The 22122-nt window shown below is 47.8% G+C and overlaps 1 protein-coding gene across 8 annotated transcripts in view; it reads right to left on the bottom strand.

Annotated features, from left to right (window-relative positions):
- Positions 1 to 22122, bottom strand: part of KDM2B (lysine demethylase 2B) — a 117343-nt gene that overhangs the window by 3426 nt on the left and 91795 nt on the right. For 6 of the 8 annotated variants that reach the window (XM_027689272.1, XM_027689267.1, XM_027689271.1 and 3 more), the window contains 5 exons: positions 13808 to 14032; positions 10195 to 10338; positions 5371 to 5457; positions 4512 to 4781; positions 1388 to 2061 (listed from right to left, as the gene is read on the bottom strand). In XM_027689272.1, coding sequence (XP_027545073.1) covers positions 1388 to 2061; positions 4512 to 4781; positions 5371 to 5457; positions 10195 to 10338; positions 13808 to 14032 — 1400 coding nt within the window. The remainder of the gene's footprint in view (positions 1 to 1387; positions 2062 to 4511; positions 4782 to 5370; positions 5458 to 10194; positions 10339 to 13807; positions 14033 to 22122) is intronic. The other 2 variants (XM_027689268.1, XM_027689275.1) reach the window with 1 other exon arrangement.

Raw genomic sequence — 22122 nt, 5'->3', positions numbered from 1 at the left:
TCCACAGGGCTTTAAAAGTGTCATTAAACAGTAGGAAAAACTACAGCACTTAACTGAAAATAGCAAAAATAAAGCCTAGTGATGCTAAGATAAACACAACCCCACACAATGTTACATAAGTTTCAAGTTTCTCCATCAAATACATCCTGCAATAAAGCATGGAATTATTTCCAGAGAATTACAAGTGTCAACAACTTCAGATCCCATTTTAAGTCATCTCAGCACTTAACTGAAATCCATTTTCTAGCTTGAAGACAAGTCACTGCTTCTTCCTTACCTTCTGACTATGAAGCCTCGTTTTAAATAATACCCTCATGATTTCCCCTGTGTTTTCCTTACTTAAAACCAGTGGATTTGGTAAAACAGATTCCCCCTCTCCTGTTTTCTGTGTTTGTGTTATTTCTCTCCATGTGGCTTATGCATTTCACTCTCTTTATGGTTCTCTAAGGGCAACAACATCAAGTCCTGATGCATGTGCAGGAATCTGCATTTTCTCAGGTTTTTTTCCATTAGCAAATACTGTATTTAAGTGGAAAATGCATTTACAGCTTTCAGTGACACCAAGAAGCCCACGGAGGAGACACTCCACAAACTCCTCACACTGAATTATCAACCTCTCGACTTGGTCTGGACACGGTTTTGTTGTGCTAGAAAAGAGCCTGTTACAGTCTGTCCATGTGAGCACATGCAGGAACCTGGGACGAGTCACAACAGCCACGAGGCTTCACTGCAGGTTCAGTGAAACCTGTAAATCTGTGCACTAAAGCTGCTGCTGCCGAGCAGCCACTGACTGTGTCAGGGCTCACACAGGTACCCCGAGCACAGGGGACATGCTGTGAGTAAGCACCATGAACAAAGGATCCCTCCATGACATGCTCTGCTGGCTCAGAACACAGGGAACAGGTTTGTTCTCCGTGTACCCTCCACAGGGAGACAATCAGCACGGCCCTTGTGAGGAGCACACGGGGGGCACGGCAGGATCCTCACTATCTCAACAGATATTTAATAGCTGAACTGAACAAACGTTGGCCATCAGCAAGTCCTGGGGCAGAATGACACCAGACTGGCTGTTCCAGCAGCAGGAACACTGTGGTGTGTGACTGCAGGACAGGCTGCTCCCAAGTGCTGCAGCCCGGCAGGCTGACGCCGAGGCTGACACAGCTCCCATCAGAAATGCTGGGAACTGCTGTTTCTGAGAAAGCACCATGAGACAAGAGACATGCTGCTTCTCCAGCCACTGCTGGTCACCCCTTCTCTTCAGGCTCACCAGAGCTCCAGGGACAGCCTGCACACTTCTCCAGGAGACATCAGTGCCTCCCTCACCTGCTGCTCTGCCGTGCCCATCCCACCACACACACAGCCCCAGCTTGTTCCCCGCCCTCCTTACCATCTGTTCCAGGTCTTGCAAACTCTCATACAGATGCACAAGTCTCTATGACTGAGGTAGCTAAAGACAGCCATCCAGACTTCCCTCTGCATCACGTGGGCTGCCCCGTCATCCAGGGGGAGCGAGTCCGGAGGGGGGCTGATGGGAGGAGGCCGGATAACGTGCCGCTCCATCTGGATGCATTTGGGGGGCGAGAGCGAGGGCGGGGGCCGGGTGATCCCGCGGGGTGTGCTGCGCAGGCTGGGGATGAGCTGGTGCCTCAGCTCCCGGGGGGTCCCGTTCAAGCCTTTGCTGAACCTGTGGAGTCTCTCGCTGTTGTTCAACGCACGCTTGGGTTCCTCGTTCTCGCTCTCGGGTTCAGATTTGATGGGTTGGTGGTTCTCATTGGCAAGGCTGTTCTCGGTTTTTTGGATCTCCTGGTTAAGCTCCTTGCTGAGCTCCTTGCTCAGTTCCTTGTTGGGAAGCCGCCTTTTCCTCCTCATCTTGAACTTCTTTTTGTCCCTGGGCTCGGCGCCCTCCGTGCTGGGCCCCGCGGTGGGCGAGCTGGACCGCGACTGGTCGCTGTCCTTGGACCTGGGAGGTGCCTCTGGCAGCTCATCCTCGGGCTCCTGCTTGAGGCGCCGCAGGGGCTTGATCATGGCAGTTCGGTCATCTGGAGCCTTCCACGATCGCCGCTGGAAGGGAAGAGACAAGGGCTGACTATTGGAGCGAGAACGTTCCCAGCAGCACTTCCCTTCCCTTCCCGTGCGGATGCTCCGCGCAGGGAGCCCTGCCCGGGGGGGCCGGGCCGCCTGCCAGCGCCGGGCCCCACCCATCCCAGCACCAGGAACATCCACCGGCCAAAGGGATCAAGTTCAGGTGCCAACATGGATGAGCAGTCCAGCTATTGGCTCGCTGGGCTCCAGGAGTGATAAATGGATTTATTCACCCTGCAGAATCCTGCAGATTCCAGGGCCTCTCCCATTACCCAGCGGACCATTTATCCACTGAAGATCAGCAGCTTTGTCCCCAGTGAGCCAGAACCACCCAGGCTTGGCAGACACTCACTGGGCATCCAATTCAAATTCTGCCCCAGTGCCCTCATTCCAAAGGGCCATTTCTGAAACCTGTGGAATTGCAGTTCCTGACCCACAGTGTAGCTGGGCCTGCACAACCTCCTTCAGTGACCTTTAGCTGCTCCCTTACACCCTCACCAAAATCTGCCCATCCTCACACGCCCCCACCTCCAACGCCTGCAGAACAGGGAATGTGACTGACAGTCCTGACGCACCTTGGGCTGCTGAGCCCTCCCGCTGCCACCAGCCCCACGTGGCTCACAGGGCTCTGCTGGCACCTTCCTCCTGCCCCAGACCCTGCTCACAACAGCAAACCGCTCTGCACTTGCTCCCATGAATCCCATCTCCCTTCCATGCACACCAGGGAGTGTTTAAGACACATGAACCCAGACCTGGGAAGGCTTCAAGTCTAATCTGATCACTCTGAGCAAGAAAGAAGCCATGAGCTCTTAAAATGAAGTAGTTCTAATAAGACATCTGGGCTGGCAAGAAGAGGGGAAGTGCTGTGAACACATTTGTTGTGTCAGAAGGCTCCTGTTTTCACTTTCCCAATAAACTAATTGGATCAGGTCAGTGGCTGTGCTCCCTTCCCTTGCTTCAGCCCGCAGAGAAAGCTGATCACCCTGCCTTTAAATTAACATATTATAAAGGGAGAGGTCACAGTAAGTTAATGACAGGTTAGAATAAAAGCATTACAACATCAGCCCAGTGGCAGTTTGCAGCAGCCCTCACACAGGGCACTGATGAGCACTGCTTAAAGGCACTGGAGTTCTGATCCTGCCAGGCTGTGAGAGGGCAGTAGTACCTGTGTGCCAGGCCATCCCTGGTGGGTCAGCAGGGACCCCAGGCTGTGGTACACACCGCTGAGGGGCTGTGTGTCAGGGGCAGTATTCACCCACACAGGAAGAGCCAATCATCAGTACAGAAACAGAACTTTTTTCCCCGGGTCATCAAAACACAGCTGGCTGCTGTATTTTAATATGGGACACCAGAAGAGGAAAATATAAAACAAGACATGCAGCTAAACTACCCTGGAGTTAAAGGTTTATGTGAGAGAGATTCTGTGATTTCAAGATGTAAATGGGATAATAAGTGCCTGCAGTGACACAAGGACATGACTGAGAAACTGGCTCACCACTGAGCTCATGTGAGAAGGGACTAAAAGAGATTGAGAATCCATCTATTAAAAAGGCAAAGTACCTTCTTCCTGAAGAGTTTGTCATTTTAGCTGTTGGAAGAAAGAAAAGTAAAATCCCCAACACAAACATCTGTTGTGCTGTCTGAGAAGGTTTGGGAGTCCAAAGGGATGGGAAAAAGGAAGCATGACCAGCAAGCAGTAATGCATGAACTGGTACTGTGAATTTTGCTCTCTCACTCCACCAAAGCTGCCCCAATCCCTACACTTGCCATCCTGCAGCATTCCCACTGTCTGACCTTGCAGGACTGTGACTCCCACTCCTGGTGAGCTCCATATGCAACACAAATCCAGCCTGATTCTGATTGTACAGCCATCAGCCATGAGACAAATCAGAGCCTCTGCAAACCAGCATTTCTGCATATCACAGGTACCACAGTCTGGAATCCATATGGCATTCAGAGTGTCCCTGCCTGGCCCAAGAACCCTGACTGTCACATCCAGGGACAACCTTCCACAAGGCTGCTGGGAGCAGCCTCTGCTCCTTGCAGGCACCAGAAGGTGTCATTTCCGAAGTTCCCAGTGTGGCACATTCCCGAATCAGCCCCAAAACAGCTGCCAGGCGCCACCACGTGGAGAGAGATGAAAAGGTTTCCATGAAAAATTCATTTTCACCTTGTTCCTACTCTGAGCACCTTGTAAAGATTCCTCAGTTAAAGTGGGTTTTCTAGTATTTTGAATAAAACAACAGCCATATCCCAATGTTTTCAGCCTCTGAACATCAACCCAAGAGTCACTGTTCCAGCCACTGTCCTGTCAGACCAGCAGACTTCACAAAGGAATGTAAAACATCGCAGTTCCTTTGGGAACAACCTGGGATTTCAGGATGAGCTCTAAGCCCCAGCCAGCCCACAGAAGGGGTGTTGTGCCTTACCCGCTTTCTCATGGTGGGTTCCTGGGACTTCTCGAATTTCCTTTTCCTCCACAGATGCACCTCGTCGGATTTTCTCCTCAGGATTGAGTCAACTGGAGCCTTTTTGGAATGTTCCTCCGATTTCCGCCTGGGAGTTTCCTCACAGTCCCCTTTCCGTTTCGCAGCATCTGTCACTTCCTTGTTGTCTCTGTTAATTTTCTGCTCCTTCAGCAACGAGCCCGGGAGATTTGATGCGTATTTGAATCCTGGTCCGCGCTTTTGCTTGTACACCAGAGAGACACAAAACACAAGCCAACTTTATACCTTATGCATCTCTCAGCTCCTCAAGCTGCCACTAACACTCTGCTGGGTTGGTCTCTTTGTAACACACAGAATGATTATCAAGGAGTTAAAATTTCAACCTCTGTAAAGTTATTTTTCTAACAACGCACTTGCAAGTGTCTGTCTCAGTTTGCAAAGAAATAAAGTTTCACTAATTCCAACAGACACTCCAGGTTTTGCATAATTGCTTCTGAATTTTTAATCTACTGTAAAGAATTTTCCCTGTTGAAATTAACGTGCAGCAGTGCACAGAACTAACCTAAATATTCCCCAGGTTCTGGAAGAAGTGTTGCCACATGGAACAAGAGTACAAAACCAGAATCATCATGGGATCATCACAGAATCCTGGGATGCTTTGGGTTGGAAGGGACCTTAAAGATCACCTAGTTCCAACCCTCCACCATGGGTAATTAAGCACAAAACCTGAATTAAGCACAAAACCAAAAGCTGGTATTGGGCAAAATTATATTTACAAGCCAGAGGGAACGCTTGAGATTTTGTATCTCATTCCAGCACCACTTATTCCCATTAAACTCACTTTTCCAGTTTTCCCTGCATGGTTGCACTTTGGACACTCCCAGCAGTTCGGCAGCTCATCGTTAACCACACCATCCGATTCCTTCACCTGTGGGAGAGACACAACTCCAGTCACAGTCATGCTGAAAAAGCTGCACGAGTCTGCAGGCGGATCACGATCATTCCAAGGCATTTTGTACAGCTCACTGTTTTCTTGGATCGACTGCTGCCCTCCCAAGGGCTGAGCAGAGACACTCAGAGCAGTGCAGGTGCTGCACCAGCCCTGGGTCCTGCACAGCCCCCCTGCTGATGATGACAACAGGGAGGAAGGCACTCTGGCCAAAGGGGCACCTGACGAAGGGTTCAGCTCTGGGCTTTTTATGAAGGTCAGTGCCAACCCCAGTTCACATATTCCGCTCTTGGAAAAACATCCCAACAGCCCAAACCAATCCCCCAAACCCCAGGACTGCAGTCACAGCATCTCCACACATCCTCCCACACCGTGTATTTGCACATCCCAATCCCGTGTCCCCTCCCGGTGAGGCACAGGCTGATCCTTCCACAGGCAGGATTTCTCCCATACACGTTCTCACATACATTAATCCCATTGGGCATTTTTAGCAGCAAAGCTCCCTGCACTGTAATCAAGTGTTCCTTAAAATACTTTTCTTTCTGGATCAGAACTAGCAGTCCCAGGCCTCCAGCCCTTAAGCCCATGTGCCAGTGGGAATGGTGGCTGCCAAGTCAGCTCGACAACAGGCACGTTTGTTCACAAGACCGGACACATGGAGGCATTTTTAGGGTTTCTCACACCCCCAGATCCTCAGCCAGTGTAAGGGAAAGAAAGGCTGACAACTCCACTACCTCTGAGACTAACATTTTGCTTTCTGAAAGAAAGCTCAGTGTTTTATGCTCAGTGTTGTTACACTCCAATAAAAGCAGAGTCCTACCCCACACAGCTGGAAGGCTGCTGGTTTCTGAATTTCCACACAGGAGCCTGGATTGCCTCCCGAACAGGAGATAAGTGTTTCAGAAAAGACATAAGATACACCCTCCACACAAACACACACTCACTGCTGGTACATTCCCATTTAAGAGCTTAGTTACATATTCAGAAAAAAAACCTTGGGGGGCAAAAAAAAAAGAAAAATATTAATTTATTACTACTGTAGACAACAAAACCACGCTGCTGTCCAGACCAACAGCTGGGCACTGGCAGCAGCAGTGCAGCAGCAGGAGACAGGAACAGGCAGAGGCAGGGACCTGCAGATTTTTCATGTTTCTGACACATTTCCTCTTCTCCTCCTAGCTCAGGGAAAAGGTACTGGCTGTGCAGGAGCAAGCCCTTGGATTTAGGAACTGCTTCCTCAAGTCCCTGAGCCAGACAGTAGCCATTCTAGTTTCACCATCCAGTGAGAGTGATGACATGTCAGTCTCTCAGCAAGTCTCCTGGAGTTAATAAATGAGTAAATGAAGTGGGCAGAATTTAAATACTGGTTTTATCACAACTGTGTGCCTTTGAACCTTCTTTCCCATGGTAGGTGTAAGATACTCCAGGAGCTGTTGTATACATCTCTGCCTCAGGGGAACAATCCCTGGCCCGAGCCCAAGTTGGGAACAAGTTATTTCCCGCACTGAATATAGAACAAGTGCTGCTGAAGGGAAAGCATTACAGCTCTGTCCCTTCTGTGAAGTTTAAGGAACTGAACAGATGTGGGGAACTGTAAGCAAACTAATTAGACACACACAGACCTGCCACTGAATGTGTCCCAAGCCTTTCAGGCTGGGTGGGAGCCAGTTCCGAGTGTTTGTTGCAAACAGCAGGGGGGTGTCGGAGCCACAGGGAGGTGTCACAGAAACCCCCCTGCAGCACGAGGTCAGCAATCCACAGAGTCTCAACAGACCTCACTGCTCTGAAGTCTTCCTGTCAGGAATATGGACACCCCAGGATGCTGATCTGGCACCACCGAGGGACAGCCAGGAATTCTGACAGTGCCAAGACTGAAACAGGCAGCGAGACACACCTGGGCTGAAGCTGTGCTGGAAAAGGCCTTGGTATTCCTGCTGTTCTGACAAGGCACCTAAATATTCACCTTCACCATAATTACTATATCCACCTGAGATGGAAAAGAACAGGCTCCTACTGAGGAAAAGGAACCCCTTCTCCTTAGGGAAACAGCATCAGGTGCTGCATTCACATGTGCTAACCAGTACCAGCAATTTGGAATGTGGGAAAAAAAATTCACCACTCGTGGTTCAACTCGAACACTCCATAACAATGAAAGGCAACGTTCATCCCAAAATCTCAGGAGCTCCCCCTGGAAACAGTTCTGCGCTTGTGAAACACTCCCCAAGATCATTTTCATAAGGAACTCGTTCAGCAAAACAAGCATTTGTATTGCTGGTGTATTTCCAAGGAAAGAAGCATGTCAAAACTTCCCAGGACACGGCTCAGCACATGGAACAACCTGGCTGTCCTTAATGCCACTCCAACGCAAGGGATCCAGGGCTCTGGAACCCAGGGCTCCCCCAGCAAGGGAGCCCCTCAAGGCTGTGTCAGAGCACAGAGGCACCTGAGCTGCCCTTAATTTAACTCCTCAAAGAGTCATCCTCTGACACTGCTGACTCATGGAGAAAACCCAGCACAAAACATGTACAGCCAAATCAGGAAGCTGGAGAAGGAGGGACTTCAAACCAGGAACAACCTGCCCAGAAGAACAAATCTCCCACTTCATGTGCCAAAACACTCCACAACCTCTGGAGATGCATCTTGGAGGGAGTTCACTCCACATGGGAATAAGCCAGGAAAGGACATCCTCTCTTCACTGATCCAGTTTATTCCAGACTCCCTGACCCTGAGATCAGCTCAGTTGGTTAGAACATGGTGCCAATAACACCAAGATCGTGGGTTCAATCCCTTTATGGGCCATTCACTTAAGAGTTGGACTCGATGATCCTTGTGGGTCCCTTCCAACTTGGAATATTCTGTGAAATACTCAGTGACATGGACATTTGCAAGATATTTAGCTGGAGATGACCAGCAGTTCACATGGTACTGCTATTTCCCAAGTGGGACAGGAAGGGACTTTCCCTTGTGGGCAGCCAAAGCAGCTGCCCTGGGGCTGAGGCTGCATCAAAGGCTATTTATGGGCTCCATCCGCTCCATCCTCAGGGCTCAAGGGCTCGAGCAACATGTAAACATGGCAACAGATTTCTGTCTTGCAGGAAATCAAAGAACCTGGGAATAAAGAGCAAGGAGGGATCCAAGGAAGAGACTCTATTTTCCTTTTGCTGTTCCCCTGAGCTGCCTCATCTCTCCTTCCAAGACAATTCTGAAATCCTAACAGTGCCCTTTTGCCTCAGTAAATAGAGTCCCAGTTACCTACAATTTCAGCTCAGCAGAAGCACTGAGAAATCAAAATACAAGACATCAGACACACAGTAAATCTCCCACTGCTTAATTGTCACAAACACCCAAAGCAACATTGTTCCTAGTTACCAAAAGAGCACTCAGAACACCATACAGATATAAGAGAACAAACAGCACTTGCCTGATTTCACAGACCTGACCCACATCCTGTACACCTAGTCCCAAATGTAGTATGAGGAGAGGAAACAACACTTGAGCTGCCACAAGACAACAAATGTGTCCTCTAGACTCAGCCCTGAAGTGTCACTGACACTGCAAAGCCAGAAATGGGGGAGCACAGGGCACTTCCAGCAAGGACAGGGAACAGCAAAGCAGCCAAAATTAAGGTACCTCTGACAACAAGCAGCTCCTTCCCCTCCTTCACCAGCCCCCGAAGCCTTGTTCTAGGCAGAGCCAAGCAAGCAAAGCTCCCTTTCAGAGCCCATCTGTGGCAGGAGCTGTGAGCACCAGTTCCATGAATCAGGGAGACAGGCACAGCTCTGCTTTGCCAGCTCCCCATGTTCTGCTCTAATAAATGACAGCACAGAGCTTGGTGCAACACCGCGTACAGAGCCAGGGAAACGAGAGATCAGGAGAGCTTCACCCCAGGCCTGCGTAAGGAACAGACATACCTCTCCTCCTCGAGATCCCAGAAGGGCCCAAAAGCTGCTTTCTGGGGCATGGTGTGTCAGAACACATTTGCTTTGGCAAATCACTTTAACCATAAACAAATCAGCAACAGGAAATGGCTGATCAGCTGAAAGAAACCAGCTCTGGAGAAAGGCGGCTTCTAAATGCTAATGCACAAAGTTATGCCCAAAATGACACTTCTGTTACCAGCAAAGAATACAGCTGCTCACAGGGCTCGAGTCAGCCAAGGGTGAGCACTCCTGCAGCCTGACACTCGCTCAGGCTGTTCTCCAGAGCTGCTCTCTTCATACTCCAACACTTGCTCATAACATCTTTGGAGCCAGCTGCCACCCAAAGGCACATCTGTGCCTGGGCCAACACGAGCAGCAAACTGCTCCTCTGTACTGTGGGACATGGGGAGGAGCTGCTGACAGAGTTGGGGCTATCTCACCCTGAAGGACAGAAGGCAGATTGCTCTGTCCGCCCCATCCCAACTGAAACAACTCACTTCCTTAAACAAAAGGCAAAAAGAAAGAAAAACAAAACAAACCCACAAGACCTTTGCATGCACACCCCCCTCAGGGCCATCCAAAGCCAGTCTCTGTTCACAGGGAATGCTACTACCTCAAGGACCCCACCTGCCAGTCAGGGCTGTGTTTCACCCTGCTCCTCACACCAACTCTTTGCTCACTTTAGTGTCCAAAGATGAAAACCTAAAAGCTTCTCATTTTCTGTGCACTACATTTACATGAAGGTGATAACTAATGCAGCTTTTGTTTCCAACATGTATCACATCCTTGTACTCACCTTAAGGCATCCTGGGTGTATGATTTCATTACAAATGGAGCATTCCATTAGCATGAGATTAAACTTGCTCTCCTCCTCTTCCACGGTGTCCTCCTTCCCAGCTTCTCCACACACCAGACACACAGCAGTATGAGGCAACACCGGCTGTTTATGTATCAGAAAGAATTGATCAAGACACAGAAACAGAAGAACTCAATGTGCATTTATAGTATCCTCATTTCAAAGAGGAGATAAATAGGCGTTAATTGTGCAAACTGTCATGAAGGCAAGAAAAACTGGTAACAAATTGGGGCTGGGTACCCAGACCAAGCACCACAGGAAACGTTTCACCCAAGTGCCCTCCCTGGAGCAACACAGATTCATGGAGCATTCCAGGGATGGATGAAAATGCATTTTTGGAGGGTTCCTTGAATCTGTGAGCTGACACAGACATTGGCATGCAAGTCACTTCACCAGTGTACAATGGGAGGGGAAAGAAGCAACCTAGAACATCACTATTCACATCCATTAGCTCCGCAATCCGAGCAGCGCTTTGGCAGCTCCCCTATTTTACAGGCAGGGCAGACAGATGTTATGGGACCTGATCCAGGTCTCACAGCAAGCCCACAACAGAACCAAGAACAGACCCTTTCCTGACTGACAGTCCATTATCCAGGGCCCTGCTCCCAACCTGAGCACTGCAAAAACCTCTGCACTTAGAAAGAGGATTCTCTCCTGCAAGTGTCACAAGTGGGATCACACTGATTTTTTAGTTTTCTCTTCTGCTGAGGCAGAAAGGAAACTGCAGCATCTCACAGATCTGTCACCCATGTCAAAGCACTGAATGCCACTCTAATTAAAAAGCCACCTTTCTGGTAATGATTAACAAACTTCTGGTATAAACCTCATTACAAAAAGGAAAAGGAAGATCCTAAACTGGCCATAATGGGAAAAGCAATCAATTAGGCTGCAAGTCCTTAACCATTACACAGCCAGAGGCAGAGATGTGGCTTTTCATGGTAAGATCTCTTGTAGAGATATAAAATAAAAAATAAAGTCTCTAAGTGGATACCTGCACACCAACCCAAATTTTGGCAGCAGCAGAGCATCCTTCAGCACATTTCAGCCTGGGAGAAGCCCAGCTGCAGTAAGGCATTACAGGGCACAGTGCTCTGCCCCACACCCCAACACCTGATCCATTAGCTATGCCAACACTTCCCTGCCTTCTCGTGCCAGGACTTACCCACGCTCCACTTTAAAAGCATTTTGCAAATACTGTTTAATTCCCACCCTTCCTCCAAGCACAAAATAGGAATCCCCAGGATCACCAGCAGGTAAACCAGAGAAAAGCCAAGTTGTCCACTTGTTTTGTCCGATCTCCCACACAAGTATTTATATCCACACCCAAGAGCAAACATCCCAGGAGCAGGACAGTTTTTCTTGCTGGGAGCAAGAGTGTCTAGGGAACCTCCTCTGTGTCCCACTGAAGGGCTGGAACAGCAGCTGTGCTGTAACAGCCCGTCCTCCCGGAGCCCCACATTCCCTTCAGATCCATTCCATGCAGCAAAGTGTGTCCCAGGCACTCCTGCTTCCCTTCCTGACTGAACTGGTGATGCAGAGGAGGTTCCTGCTCTCCGAACAGCAGTACAGTCAGCTCTCTCAAGGCTTCTGAGTTTAATGAAAGTCTGCATCTAGTTAATATTGTCAATGTTATTAACCAGAGGAAAACACAATCCCAGAACTGTAGGGATCATTACTTTCACAGAGTCTTGCTTCCACATCTTCTCAGCAGGTTTTTTTTGGGCTGGAAGCTGTTTGATAGGTACCACAATATATTGCTACTGAATTGTTAGAGAACAAGAGAAAAGATAACAGGATTGCTTGTAGAAATGTAAAGCACCTTAGAAGTTACAACAGTTCAACTTGTTAATTTTCTGGGCCTTTGCTGCTCTAAGAGAGTTTTTAATAATCCCCCTGATATTTACACCAACCTACAAAGGGCAGAGATGTTATTTTCAATGCATGTGAGGGCAGGACAAGTAATCAAGAGTCCCCTGGCTAGCAAGCCCTGTGCTCTAACCACAGCTTCTGGAAATAAAACTCTAGGCACCAAGAAGAAAAATAAACCTTCATTGGAAGAAAGAGGGTGACTACACTTAGCTAAAAGAGAATCCAGATCATCTCCAAAAGGTTCGGCCTGTGTTATCAAGAGTGGAACAGCTTAGTATGAAAGTTTCCTTCATCAGTGAGGATGAGAAAGCTCACTGCAGCCCTAATTTAATCCTTCCACTAAAAAGGCAGCATGATTTCACTACTTCTTGCCCCTGGAGAATAATAAATTCTTCATCCATGCTGTTCAATTCATGCCACACTCCAGGAAATCAAGTGCTCAAAGAAAAGACACTGGAGCTGCAAAAGCACTCTGCGGAAAGGTGGATATTCTGTGTGCTTTACTGAATGATCCGGCAGGGCTGAACCCAATCCTCTATGTCAGGAACAGTGCAGAACTTAGAACAGGACATGGAGTGAGCTACCAGAAGCAACTACTGGAAACCTGCAGCACTTATCAGTTTCTTATCAGTGTCAGGCAAAGTCATTTAATGCCTCCACTTCAGTCTTCTCATCAGAATTAAAGAAAAAAAACCCAAATACTAAGTGAAAGGAACTGGAACAAGAGAAATCAGTAGAGATGGGGTGATATTTCAGTTATGAATAAACAACATTCCTTTCTTTAAAAAAAACAACAACAAAAGAAACCCGAACCCTAAACAACAGCATAAACAAGACCTTTGAAAGAATTAAGATAAAAGCTAAAGCTGATTTTTAGCCTTGAACGGAGGCACTGCAGACATGAGACTGGAGGAGAAGCTCCACAACAGTCAGCACGGCAGCAACGGATTCAAAAGCTGCTTGAACAACTTAATGGAAGATTAATCTGTCAATATTTGTTAAACAGAAAGCTATCACCTGTGACTCAAGAAGCTTCTAAGCAATGTATCACAAGAGCCCAGGAAACAGACTCCCTGCTTGCCCTGTTCTGATGCTCTTTCCCTGACAGCCATTTCCAGTCCCTGAGGAAGACAAGACTGTGGACTGATGTCTCATCTGGATTAGACCCTCTGCTCTACCCAGGTAACAGCAACCAAACTGAAATGCAGATCTCGGGTAGCCTGGGGCAGGGGTCACCACCACCAACATCTTGGAGGATGTTGGTCAAAGATTTCTCCACATCCTAATTTGGTTAGGTAGTTAAGACAGCAAACATGATTGCAAGGTGGTTTTTGCTCAGGAAATTTTGAGATCCAAATATGCCTCTTCTCCATTTGAATCAGAACTCCCCACTCTTCCCCTTCTCCCCCAACCCTAGTGTTTCAGTGTGATCTGAGGGACAATTTCTGATGTACTGATAATCTCCACTTCTCTACTGCTGAGAAGGAAAGCTGTGCTATTAAGTTTTCAGTAGCACTGTGGTTTAAGATTTGGGGAGGATGAGAAGTGCTGGGAAGAAGGGATCTGAGCTGAGAGGGCAAGGATTACACATCTCCTGATGCACTTTAAGACTCCTCAGAGCGGAGGTGTCGGCTCCCCACCCTGTCAGCAGCCAGCAGAGCGAGGAGCAGCTCCAGGCACTCACCGCGATGCACTGCCTCATGATGCAGGACTGCTTCATCCTGCCGGGGCCCCCGAACTTCTTCATGTCCTTGCAGAAGTGGCACTCGCCGCACTCCGTCCGCAGACACGCCTCGCACTTGCGGCATCGCGTCCTCCTCCGCCGGGCGCCCGCGGTCGTCCGGTTGGCCGCGAGCTTCACCGCAGAGGCCGGGCCCAGCTTCCCCTTGGGCCGCCCGACTGCCCTGTTCTGGAAGAGCCAGACACACACAAGGTCAATCGCACATCCCGCTCCCCAGCTAAACCACAGGACTGTCATGGACAGCAGTTGTGGGCACCTCGGGCAGGAAACCGACAGGTGAACCGGAATTACAAACACATCGGTCATTAACACTCAGTAGAGCTCAAGGAGTGCTGTTGACTTCCCATTAAGAGATGAACTGTAAAAAGACAAAGAAATCAGGACATAAATGAGAGATCCCAAACCCAGAGCAAGCCCACTCCAGGAGGAGGGCAGGGAGAATCCATTTACACACAGCTCAATGCAGGACCAAGTCCCGAGCAATGCGCTTGGCTTAGGTCAAGAGATTATCTGTGTCAACACTGAGCTCTTAGATCTGTGCTCAGGTTAAGCCAGAAGGTCTGCTTTCCTCCACTGGAAGTGGAAGAATCCAAAGGGGCAGCAAAAGTAACTTTGAGGTTACAGCAGAGAAACACCCAGTAATGGTCAAGCCCCAGCAATCTCCCTAAAACACCAGGACACCATCAACTACTGCCAAGTGATTAAGTAGGAAATAAAACACAAATGCTAAAAAAACCTTCCAAAGTAGCTCCCCTCATATCCAACACCAGCAAGTGCTCAAAAATAGAACACCAACTGATGCTGTGCAAAGGCTAAAAAGGGCATCCCAGGTCTAGATTTCCATGACCTTTAAGAGAGAAGCTAAAGGAGCATGAAAAGATTTGAAATGATTAGGTTAACTGCAACATATTCACTCTGGACATCCAAATTTCATGTTCTCATCAGAAACTCCCTGTTATACACAAGAACTTGCAGCTCAAGCCAAACTTCACTAAATACCATGTAATTGTATGGGGCTAATTATACAAGAATTGGCTTGGCTCATTCTGACCACTGACAGCTTTCTTCATAAAGATGATAATAACAGGACTGCAAAGTTCATCTAGTTTAGCATTTATACAACTTTTCCACTTTCTGCACATCTCAGCATCTGACCAGCAGACCAGCCAGTTTCACTTTCTGTTCCAGCTGAATTCTGGGCAATCACTAAGGAAGGGGCAGGTTGGCTGTAGGAAGCCATGAAGAAATTCCACCACAGATTTTAAGAGGTGTGGAAATATTTCTACTTGGTTCTACAAAAGCCTCCCTAAGTGTCCTGCTACACAACCCCAAAGAAAAGCCACACTGCTGAGTATTTGATCTTCCTCCCAGCTGACTTAGCAAAGCTCCAGTGACTCTCTCTAAGCTGCAGGAGAGTGCAGATATTTTAACAGCCTCCATCCCAGGAATCTCAGTGCTGGGAGCACAAAGAAGCCAGGAGTTAGAGTCCTTAAGCTTTCTCTCCTACAGACCTACTGTAGGTGGGAGAAAACATAGTCCATGAGGTTACACAGATTTCAGCAAGTTTTTAATTCCGTTTCTCGGGAGCAGATTTTGCTCCGTGTGCAGGTTGAATCCCACTGTGCTGTGTGAACACAGACAGCACAGTTTCCTTCCCATCCCCAACCACACCGGCCGCCTGGATTTCAGATCAATGTCAGACACTCTAAAGAATAAATATTTACCTCCTAGACCAACTTTCCAGCCTCTCAAGGATAAAGTCGTCTCTGGCAGGACTGGCTTAGAGGCAACCTAGATAAGAGATAATTTTCTTCCTCGGCGTGAATCACTCCTCCGTTCTCTCTATTAGTCTCCCTCCACTAGGAAGGGACACCACGAACCAAGGGCTGGATATCAGCAGGAACAAGTTAAACCAAAACATGTCCAACAACTTGGGCAAGTTCCCCTCGGCCAACAGCACATGGAAGACACTGTGAGCACCTGACTCCTTCCCGTGGGATGGAACATGATTAAGTTTAAGGAGGCAAACAACAGCTCTGACACCATCAGAATGGTGTTTTTAAAAGCAAAGGCTTTCAAGGAAAAATCAAACTCGGTACTTTTCCAGCTGAAACACAACTCTTGCTTCTGCTACAGTAAAATGAGCCAAGTCCTAATTCTGAGGACAGCAGTTTAAGTGCCAGGACACTACAAAGATGCAAGAGGTAAAAAGGCATCACTTGAACACAGAAGTTGAGAATCCTAAAAAAAAAACCACAAAAGCAGGAAGATGAAGGTACAAGAACAAATCTGAAGCCAGACCACAGCACACAACACAGATTTCCTTACAGATCAGCAGCACAGGGCAGAGGTGCAGACCTGGATCTCACTGTATCCAACACTTCTTAACTACGCAGACCTCTTCACTGCTCGTTAACATGTTCAAGCAATTGTACTAATTTACCAACCTACCAATCCTCAATCCAAGCCACGTTTTCACTCCAGGATGTTGAAGCCAGCAAGGCTAGAGAGGCCTTGCAGGAATTCCCACTAGTATCCAGTTTCAAGGGGCTCCAAAGTGGGCGCTTAAAAACCTCCACAGAAGAAAATCTGGCCTGTGGGTTGCTATTCCAGAAAGGGGCTGGGATTCAAGGGGGTAGAAGGAGCCTCCAACATGGCTTGGGGTTTATTTAGCACATGGCAGACAGCCAGATAAATTCCAGGTCGATGTTAGCAAGGAGATGCTGCAGGATTTCCAGCTCAGACTGCAGTTTTACAACGTACCAGCCCTGGTAGTGAATCAAGGTAGATTTCCTTCCCAGCTCACGTCCTCATCTCTGTACTGCAACTTGCCACCCTCCCAGCACAACTCCATGGATTTGTCTTGCAAATAAAGAGTGAGTGGTAGGGGATGGCAGGACTCCTCATCCCGGGTTTACCATGGTGACCAGCAAACAGCAGCTCCACAGCCTCAGGCTCAGCAAGCCCTAAACTGGGTTCAAGGCCAATGGAGTCTCCTCCTGTGTGGCAGATCCCATCATCTCCTTTCCCAAGGAGGTGACATCTTGAAGCACAGCCTGTGCCTGCTGGCTCTGTAGCCCCAAGCAGCCACCCCTTAGAACTGCCAAAAACCAAAGACTGTACCAAACTTGAAGACTTTTTTTTTTTTAAACCTAACAATAGAAGCCTGGGAGCTGAGACAGAGCCTGCCTGAAATACGTCACCAGCCATCCCCTATGTTCTTCAGCACCTCCACAAAACTGTGCTCATTCTACTATGGCCACACCAAGTCTTCAAAAGAGAGGCAGGAGGATGCTGAAGTGATGACAGACACTCTGCCAAGCTCCCAAAGGCCACTCTGCCAAGCTCCCAAAGGCTGTGCAAGCAGCTGCTGAAACATATTAGGATTAATATCCTAAATCGCTATCTCTATCACTGAAACCTAGAAAGCTGGTGGACTTGCTCTGCCTTCTAGACAAGTGAACAGGACACCCTGCTGGGGTTCTTTCTTTTGTCCTCCCCAGATTACTGCTGTTACACCCAAAGGTAACTTGCTCCTGTCCCTGAAGCAGAAACAGCATTTGGGCAGTGGGAGTAAACTTGGGCCATCAAATGTAACATGTTATGAACTACAAAGCCATTTACAAATCATGAAGTTGGGCTCACCCTCCCACACCACAGTGCTTAAACACACCCACTCCTCACACAGGAAAGAGGACAAGGTAGCAAACTCATTTAAACTCATTTTCTGAAGTGCTGAGCTCCTACAGACCCCACCAAATTCAGTATGCTCCAGGTGGACTGGGTGGGGTGGTCATCAGCAATTCCACTCTTTCAACAGGGTTGTGCAGATCTGGGAATAAACCCAGGTACAACACTTCCAACTCTAAATCAACCCCTAGGAAACACTACCTGGAAGTCACTGCTCAGAATATTAGTTTATCTTGGCTATGGACTAACAGTTGGCTGCTGGGAAGTTTCCACTGCCTGCTTACAGGTACCTCAGCACACTTTCACCACATGTCACAGGCTGCTTGGCTGCCACTGAAAACCCCCCGACCATCACATCCAGGTCAGAAGGACCAGAGGCACCAAGGAAGGGCCTCTACCCTGATCACAACCCTTACTGCAACAGAAACACAACCCTGATGTTTACAGCAACAGATTTCTAACATTCACAGTTACAAAGAACAACTCAAAGACCTCGGGCAAACAAAAATACCAAGAACATCAAGTTTTGAAGACAACACTCCAAGAGGCATTAGCTGTTAAATGCATCATTAAATAGGTGCTGATGCTCCCCAGCTGCTGTCCCAACAACTGACCTCTGTTGGAGATGTCACCAGGCAACTTCACATACAAACCCTCCTGCCCTGGAGAGGAAAATCAGCTGACCTTGAAACCAAGTCCAGGAGGAAGGAGGTCCTGGCCCTCAAAGCAAGGCTGACAAAGTCTTCAGCCTAGAAACAGGCTCTTCTGTGAGTGGCCTTTACCTGGGCACGGGTCTTATTCCACCACTCAGTTTCAGTGACCTGCTTAAACTGTTGCCAGCAGCACCAAACCATTATTTCAGACTCAATATCTCTGAGAAAAACACAGGGACGTGCACAGGGCCCTTCTGAAGAGCTTCTCACGTGGCCAGCTCAGTGAGACCCTGAAGCACTTCACTTTAACCAAGTACAATCTGAACAGCTCACGCAGTAACCACTGCGTAAACCTCCCCGAGACATCTTACGTGTGTGGTGGTCACTGCCTCAGGATGCTGTGCCACACAAATACATCCCTTTCATTTGCAAGACTGGTGATTTCCTTCTGTAACACGTGGACAAATTCTGACTATTCTCATTTACTGTAGTTTGACCAAGTCTACACAGCCACATGAGCACCCAAAGGTGAGGATTCAGGACTTGCCGGGTGCCAGTCCCACGCTTAGAGCTTTATATGGCACTGCATCCCAATGCAATTGTTTTAACAGAATTAGAGTAGCCAAATTTAATTACCAGATCTTTAGAAGATCTGATAAACAAACCCTAGGGGAAAATAAAACAGAAAAACCCCCATCAAAAAAACAAGCCACACACATTAACCCACGATTCATAACTAAAACACCACCCTGGACATGGTGGGTCATGGGGCAACACTGGGCTCTGGAGACACCCACAGGGTGGCACAGCAAAGGCTTCTGGTCACTTACTTCCTTGTCTCTTCCCACTGCATCAGAGGGACATTTTTCCATTCAAACAGGTGGAAGTTCTGGAGGCCAAGGCTCCCTGTTTGCTGCCCAAGGCAGCGACAGCACTGTCCTCTCCTGTCCCAGTGCCGTGTCCCTCTCCCAGACTCCCAGGGATGTAACTTTGGCCTTCCTGATAAGAAACCCAATCAAATTGACAATTACCAGCACTGATGTAGACCAAGGACACACACACCGACACACTGGACCGAGAGCCACCAAAGTCATTTTAGCAGAGATGTCTGAAACACTCTGTGATTAACTCCACATTAACTTCAAAATACGGGGACTGGCCTTGGCTGCCTGGCAGGGATGGCCTGTTACACACCCTGCCAGGCACTGCACAGAATCATTAATGTTGGAAAAGACCTCTAAGATAATCAAGTCCAACTGTTAACTCAGCACTGCCATGTTCATCCCTAAACCATGTCCCCAAGTGCCATACCAGATGTTTTTTGAACACTTCCAGGGACGCCACTTCCTGGGCAGCCTGGGAATTGATAATCACAACCAAGTCAACAGTTCTTTGGCATTGCTACTAAACAGCTTCCAAACCCTTACAGCTCTTTAGCAATTAACAGAAACCCTTGTCAAAGGAAGAACTTAAGAGGAAGAAGGAAGGACAGGATGATGTAACTGCAGGAATTCAGTGGGGACGAGGAAGAAGCTTGATTGAGACAGAAAAAAAAAAGTCACACTGATGCCAATAACATCCTTAAAAGTTGTATTATTTGAAGAACACATGCCAACATCATGGATCTATTATGTCTGACTAAAGCCTATCTGCCCAAATGTTTGCACACACAAACTCCAGGAGAGCTATTTTCCTCTAGCAGTGACTATTTACAGTCACATCACCCTCCATCAGAGTATGTCCCACAAGACAAGTCCAAGGTCCCTCATTAAGCAGGCAGCATCAGAGGGAAAGGGAAGGTGCTGGAACTTTTCCAAGCCCGGCCATCCCCAATAAGGATTAATCCTCTCCAGATGTTCACTGCCACCATCTCCTCCAGTTCGTACCTACAAAGTTCCTCATCCTCTTCTACAAAAAGAAGCGTGGCTCCTAGTGACCCCTGCCTGGTGACCACAGAGCTCCACTACCGAATCAACAGTAAAGCTGATTTCCCCACCAAAAAAAAGTTTATAGTCCCCAAGTTCATCTGGGCATAAGTGACACTCCAGCAGCTTTTCTGCCAACATAGCGATATTGTTCAGGGAGTGATAAACTGGTACATCGGTGCCAACACCAGTGCCCCCGTTTATTTTCCTCTAGTGGTGAGGAGGTAGAAGTTAGGCCTGAAGGGTGAAATAAGATATACTGGCAAAAACATGCTTTTGGAGATAAGCTGCATCCAAAGCAGGAGCTCTTAATGACACCAGTAAGTTACACAGACTTGGGGCACCCTGTGGAAAACGCAGCTTTTCTTACCACTGCTGCAGGACAAATCCCCCTGCCCCAGCCAGGAGCAGTTTTCTCTGTTTACACACACTCAAGTGCCACAGTCAGAAACCGAATTTCTTCCTACCACAAGCAACTTGGTGGGCTGGGGCAGGGCCAGCACCAGGCAGGACACGTGCCCTGGCATCCACATGCTTCCAAGCCCCCAGTGCTGCCTGCAACTACCATAAGTGCAGTAAATCCTGTCGGCTCTGTACTGGGAAAAACAACAGTTCTTTTGCCTTCTTAGTTTGGGCACAAACGAAGGAAAGAGGAATGAAAGTCAGGAGAAAGTCTGAGTGACAAAAACTGCAGCTTTTCCCCAAGCACTGAAGCTGTGCTGTTCAACTACACCTGTAGAGCTGAAGGTTTTCACCTGTTATATACCAGGGACTGTCGCAGTAGAAAAAGTGACATAATATGGATTTGACAAGTCCTGTGTAGAAAAACAGAGTAACTAGACATTAAAGCAGGCTTGTATGAAAATACAGCTGGAGCTACAAGCAGTGTTTTACCACTGGAACAGTTCTGAACAAAAAGGAAAACATTCCACAGGTCTTTGGTACATAGGTCACAGTGTTATAGTTTCTGATCAGACCAAGACTCCTAAGAAACTCTGAAAGAAAGATTTCCCCTGTCTTGCACTAATTTTTGCTTTAAAGTTTTAAGATACAAAAAACGCTATGAAAGCCTCAGGTTTTAGAAGAGTTGAAGAATCCCAGAACATGACCAACTTTCCAGATTCATCCAGCAAGAACCAGCACCTCCAAGTAGCAATTTCACAGCTGGTACAATACAGCTGAGACCAATCTGCTCGCCCAACCATTAGCTCTTTTAAAAAAGTGTGCAGTGATTGCACCAACACACAGATCCAAATGGAAAAGGCCTGGCATGGGACAAAATTTAAGAAAAGGAAGGGGGCTGGGACATTTTAACGACCAGGTCTGGGCACAGAGCAGTGAATTGAGCAGCGGAACAGGCCTGCACATTCACACAATCCCCAGAACTAAGTAAAGGCTTAATAAAGTTACTCATCCAAACCTCGGCTTAGGTTCTTGGACTGACACTACACCAGGCCAGTGCAGCACATTAATGCCTCTCCCAAGGTTTCCTCACCAGGTCTGCCATCCCAGGGGAGCACCCAAGGTGCACCACAACCACCACCCCCCCAAACTCTCGGCCCTGCTTTCTATGTGTAATTCTGAAGCCAAACAACGTAAAGTTATTAGAAACAAGATGGGTTTTGGAGGACAGACTCAACACCCGACCTACTAGAAACCTGTCTCTAAAACCAAAATATTAGGCTATTTTAAAGAGCAAAACACCTTGAGTTACAAACAAAACTATCAAGTTTATGTTCAAATTGCATACACATGTTTAATACTATTCCTGGTGCATTTTTAATTGCTTAGGCAGTTCTTAGAGAGTAAAATACACAATCTAGAACATATGTTCTGGATTATTTTTCACAGATTACTTCATAAATTCGAAAAGTTTATTCTCTTCCCCCACAGGGGGAAAAAAAAGCCTTCAGAGAATAAACCCTGCAAGTATTAATAAAAGTTCTCTTTTCATTTCGGCACACATCCTTCTCTTTATTCTACATCCCTC

This window comes from Neopelma chrysocephalum, unplaced genomic scaffold (assembly GCF_003984885.1).
Source record: "Neopelma chrysocephalum unplaced genomic scaffold, ASM398488v2 Primary Assembly neopelma1_77, whole genome shotgun sequence".
NCBI lineage: Eukaryota > Metazoa > Chordata > Aves > Passeriformes > Pipridae > Neopelma > Neopelma chrysocephalum.
The sequence above is the reverse complement of the archived record's forward strand: the minus strand, read 5'-3'. Positions and strand labels throughout refer to the sequence as shown.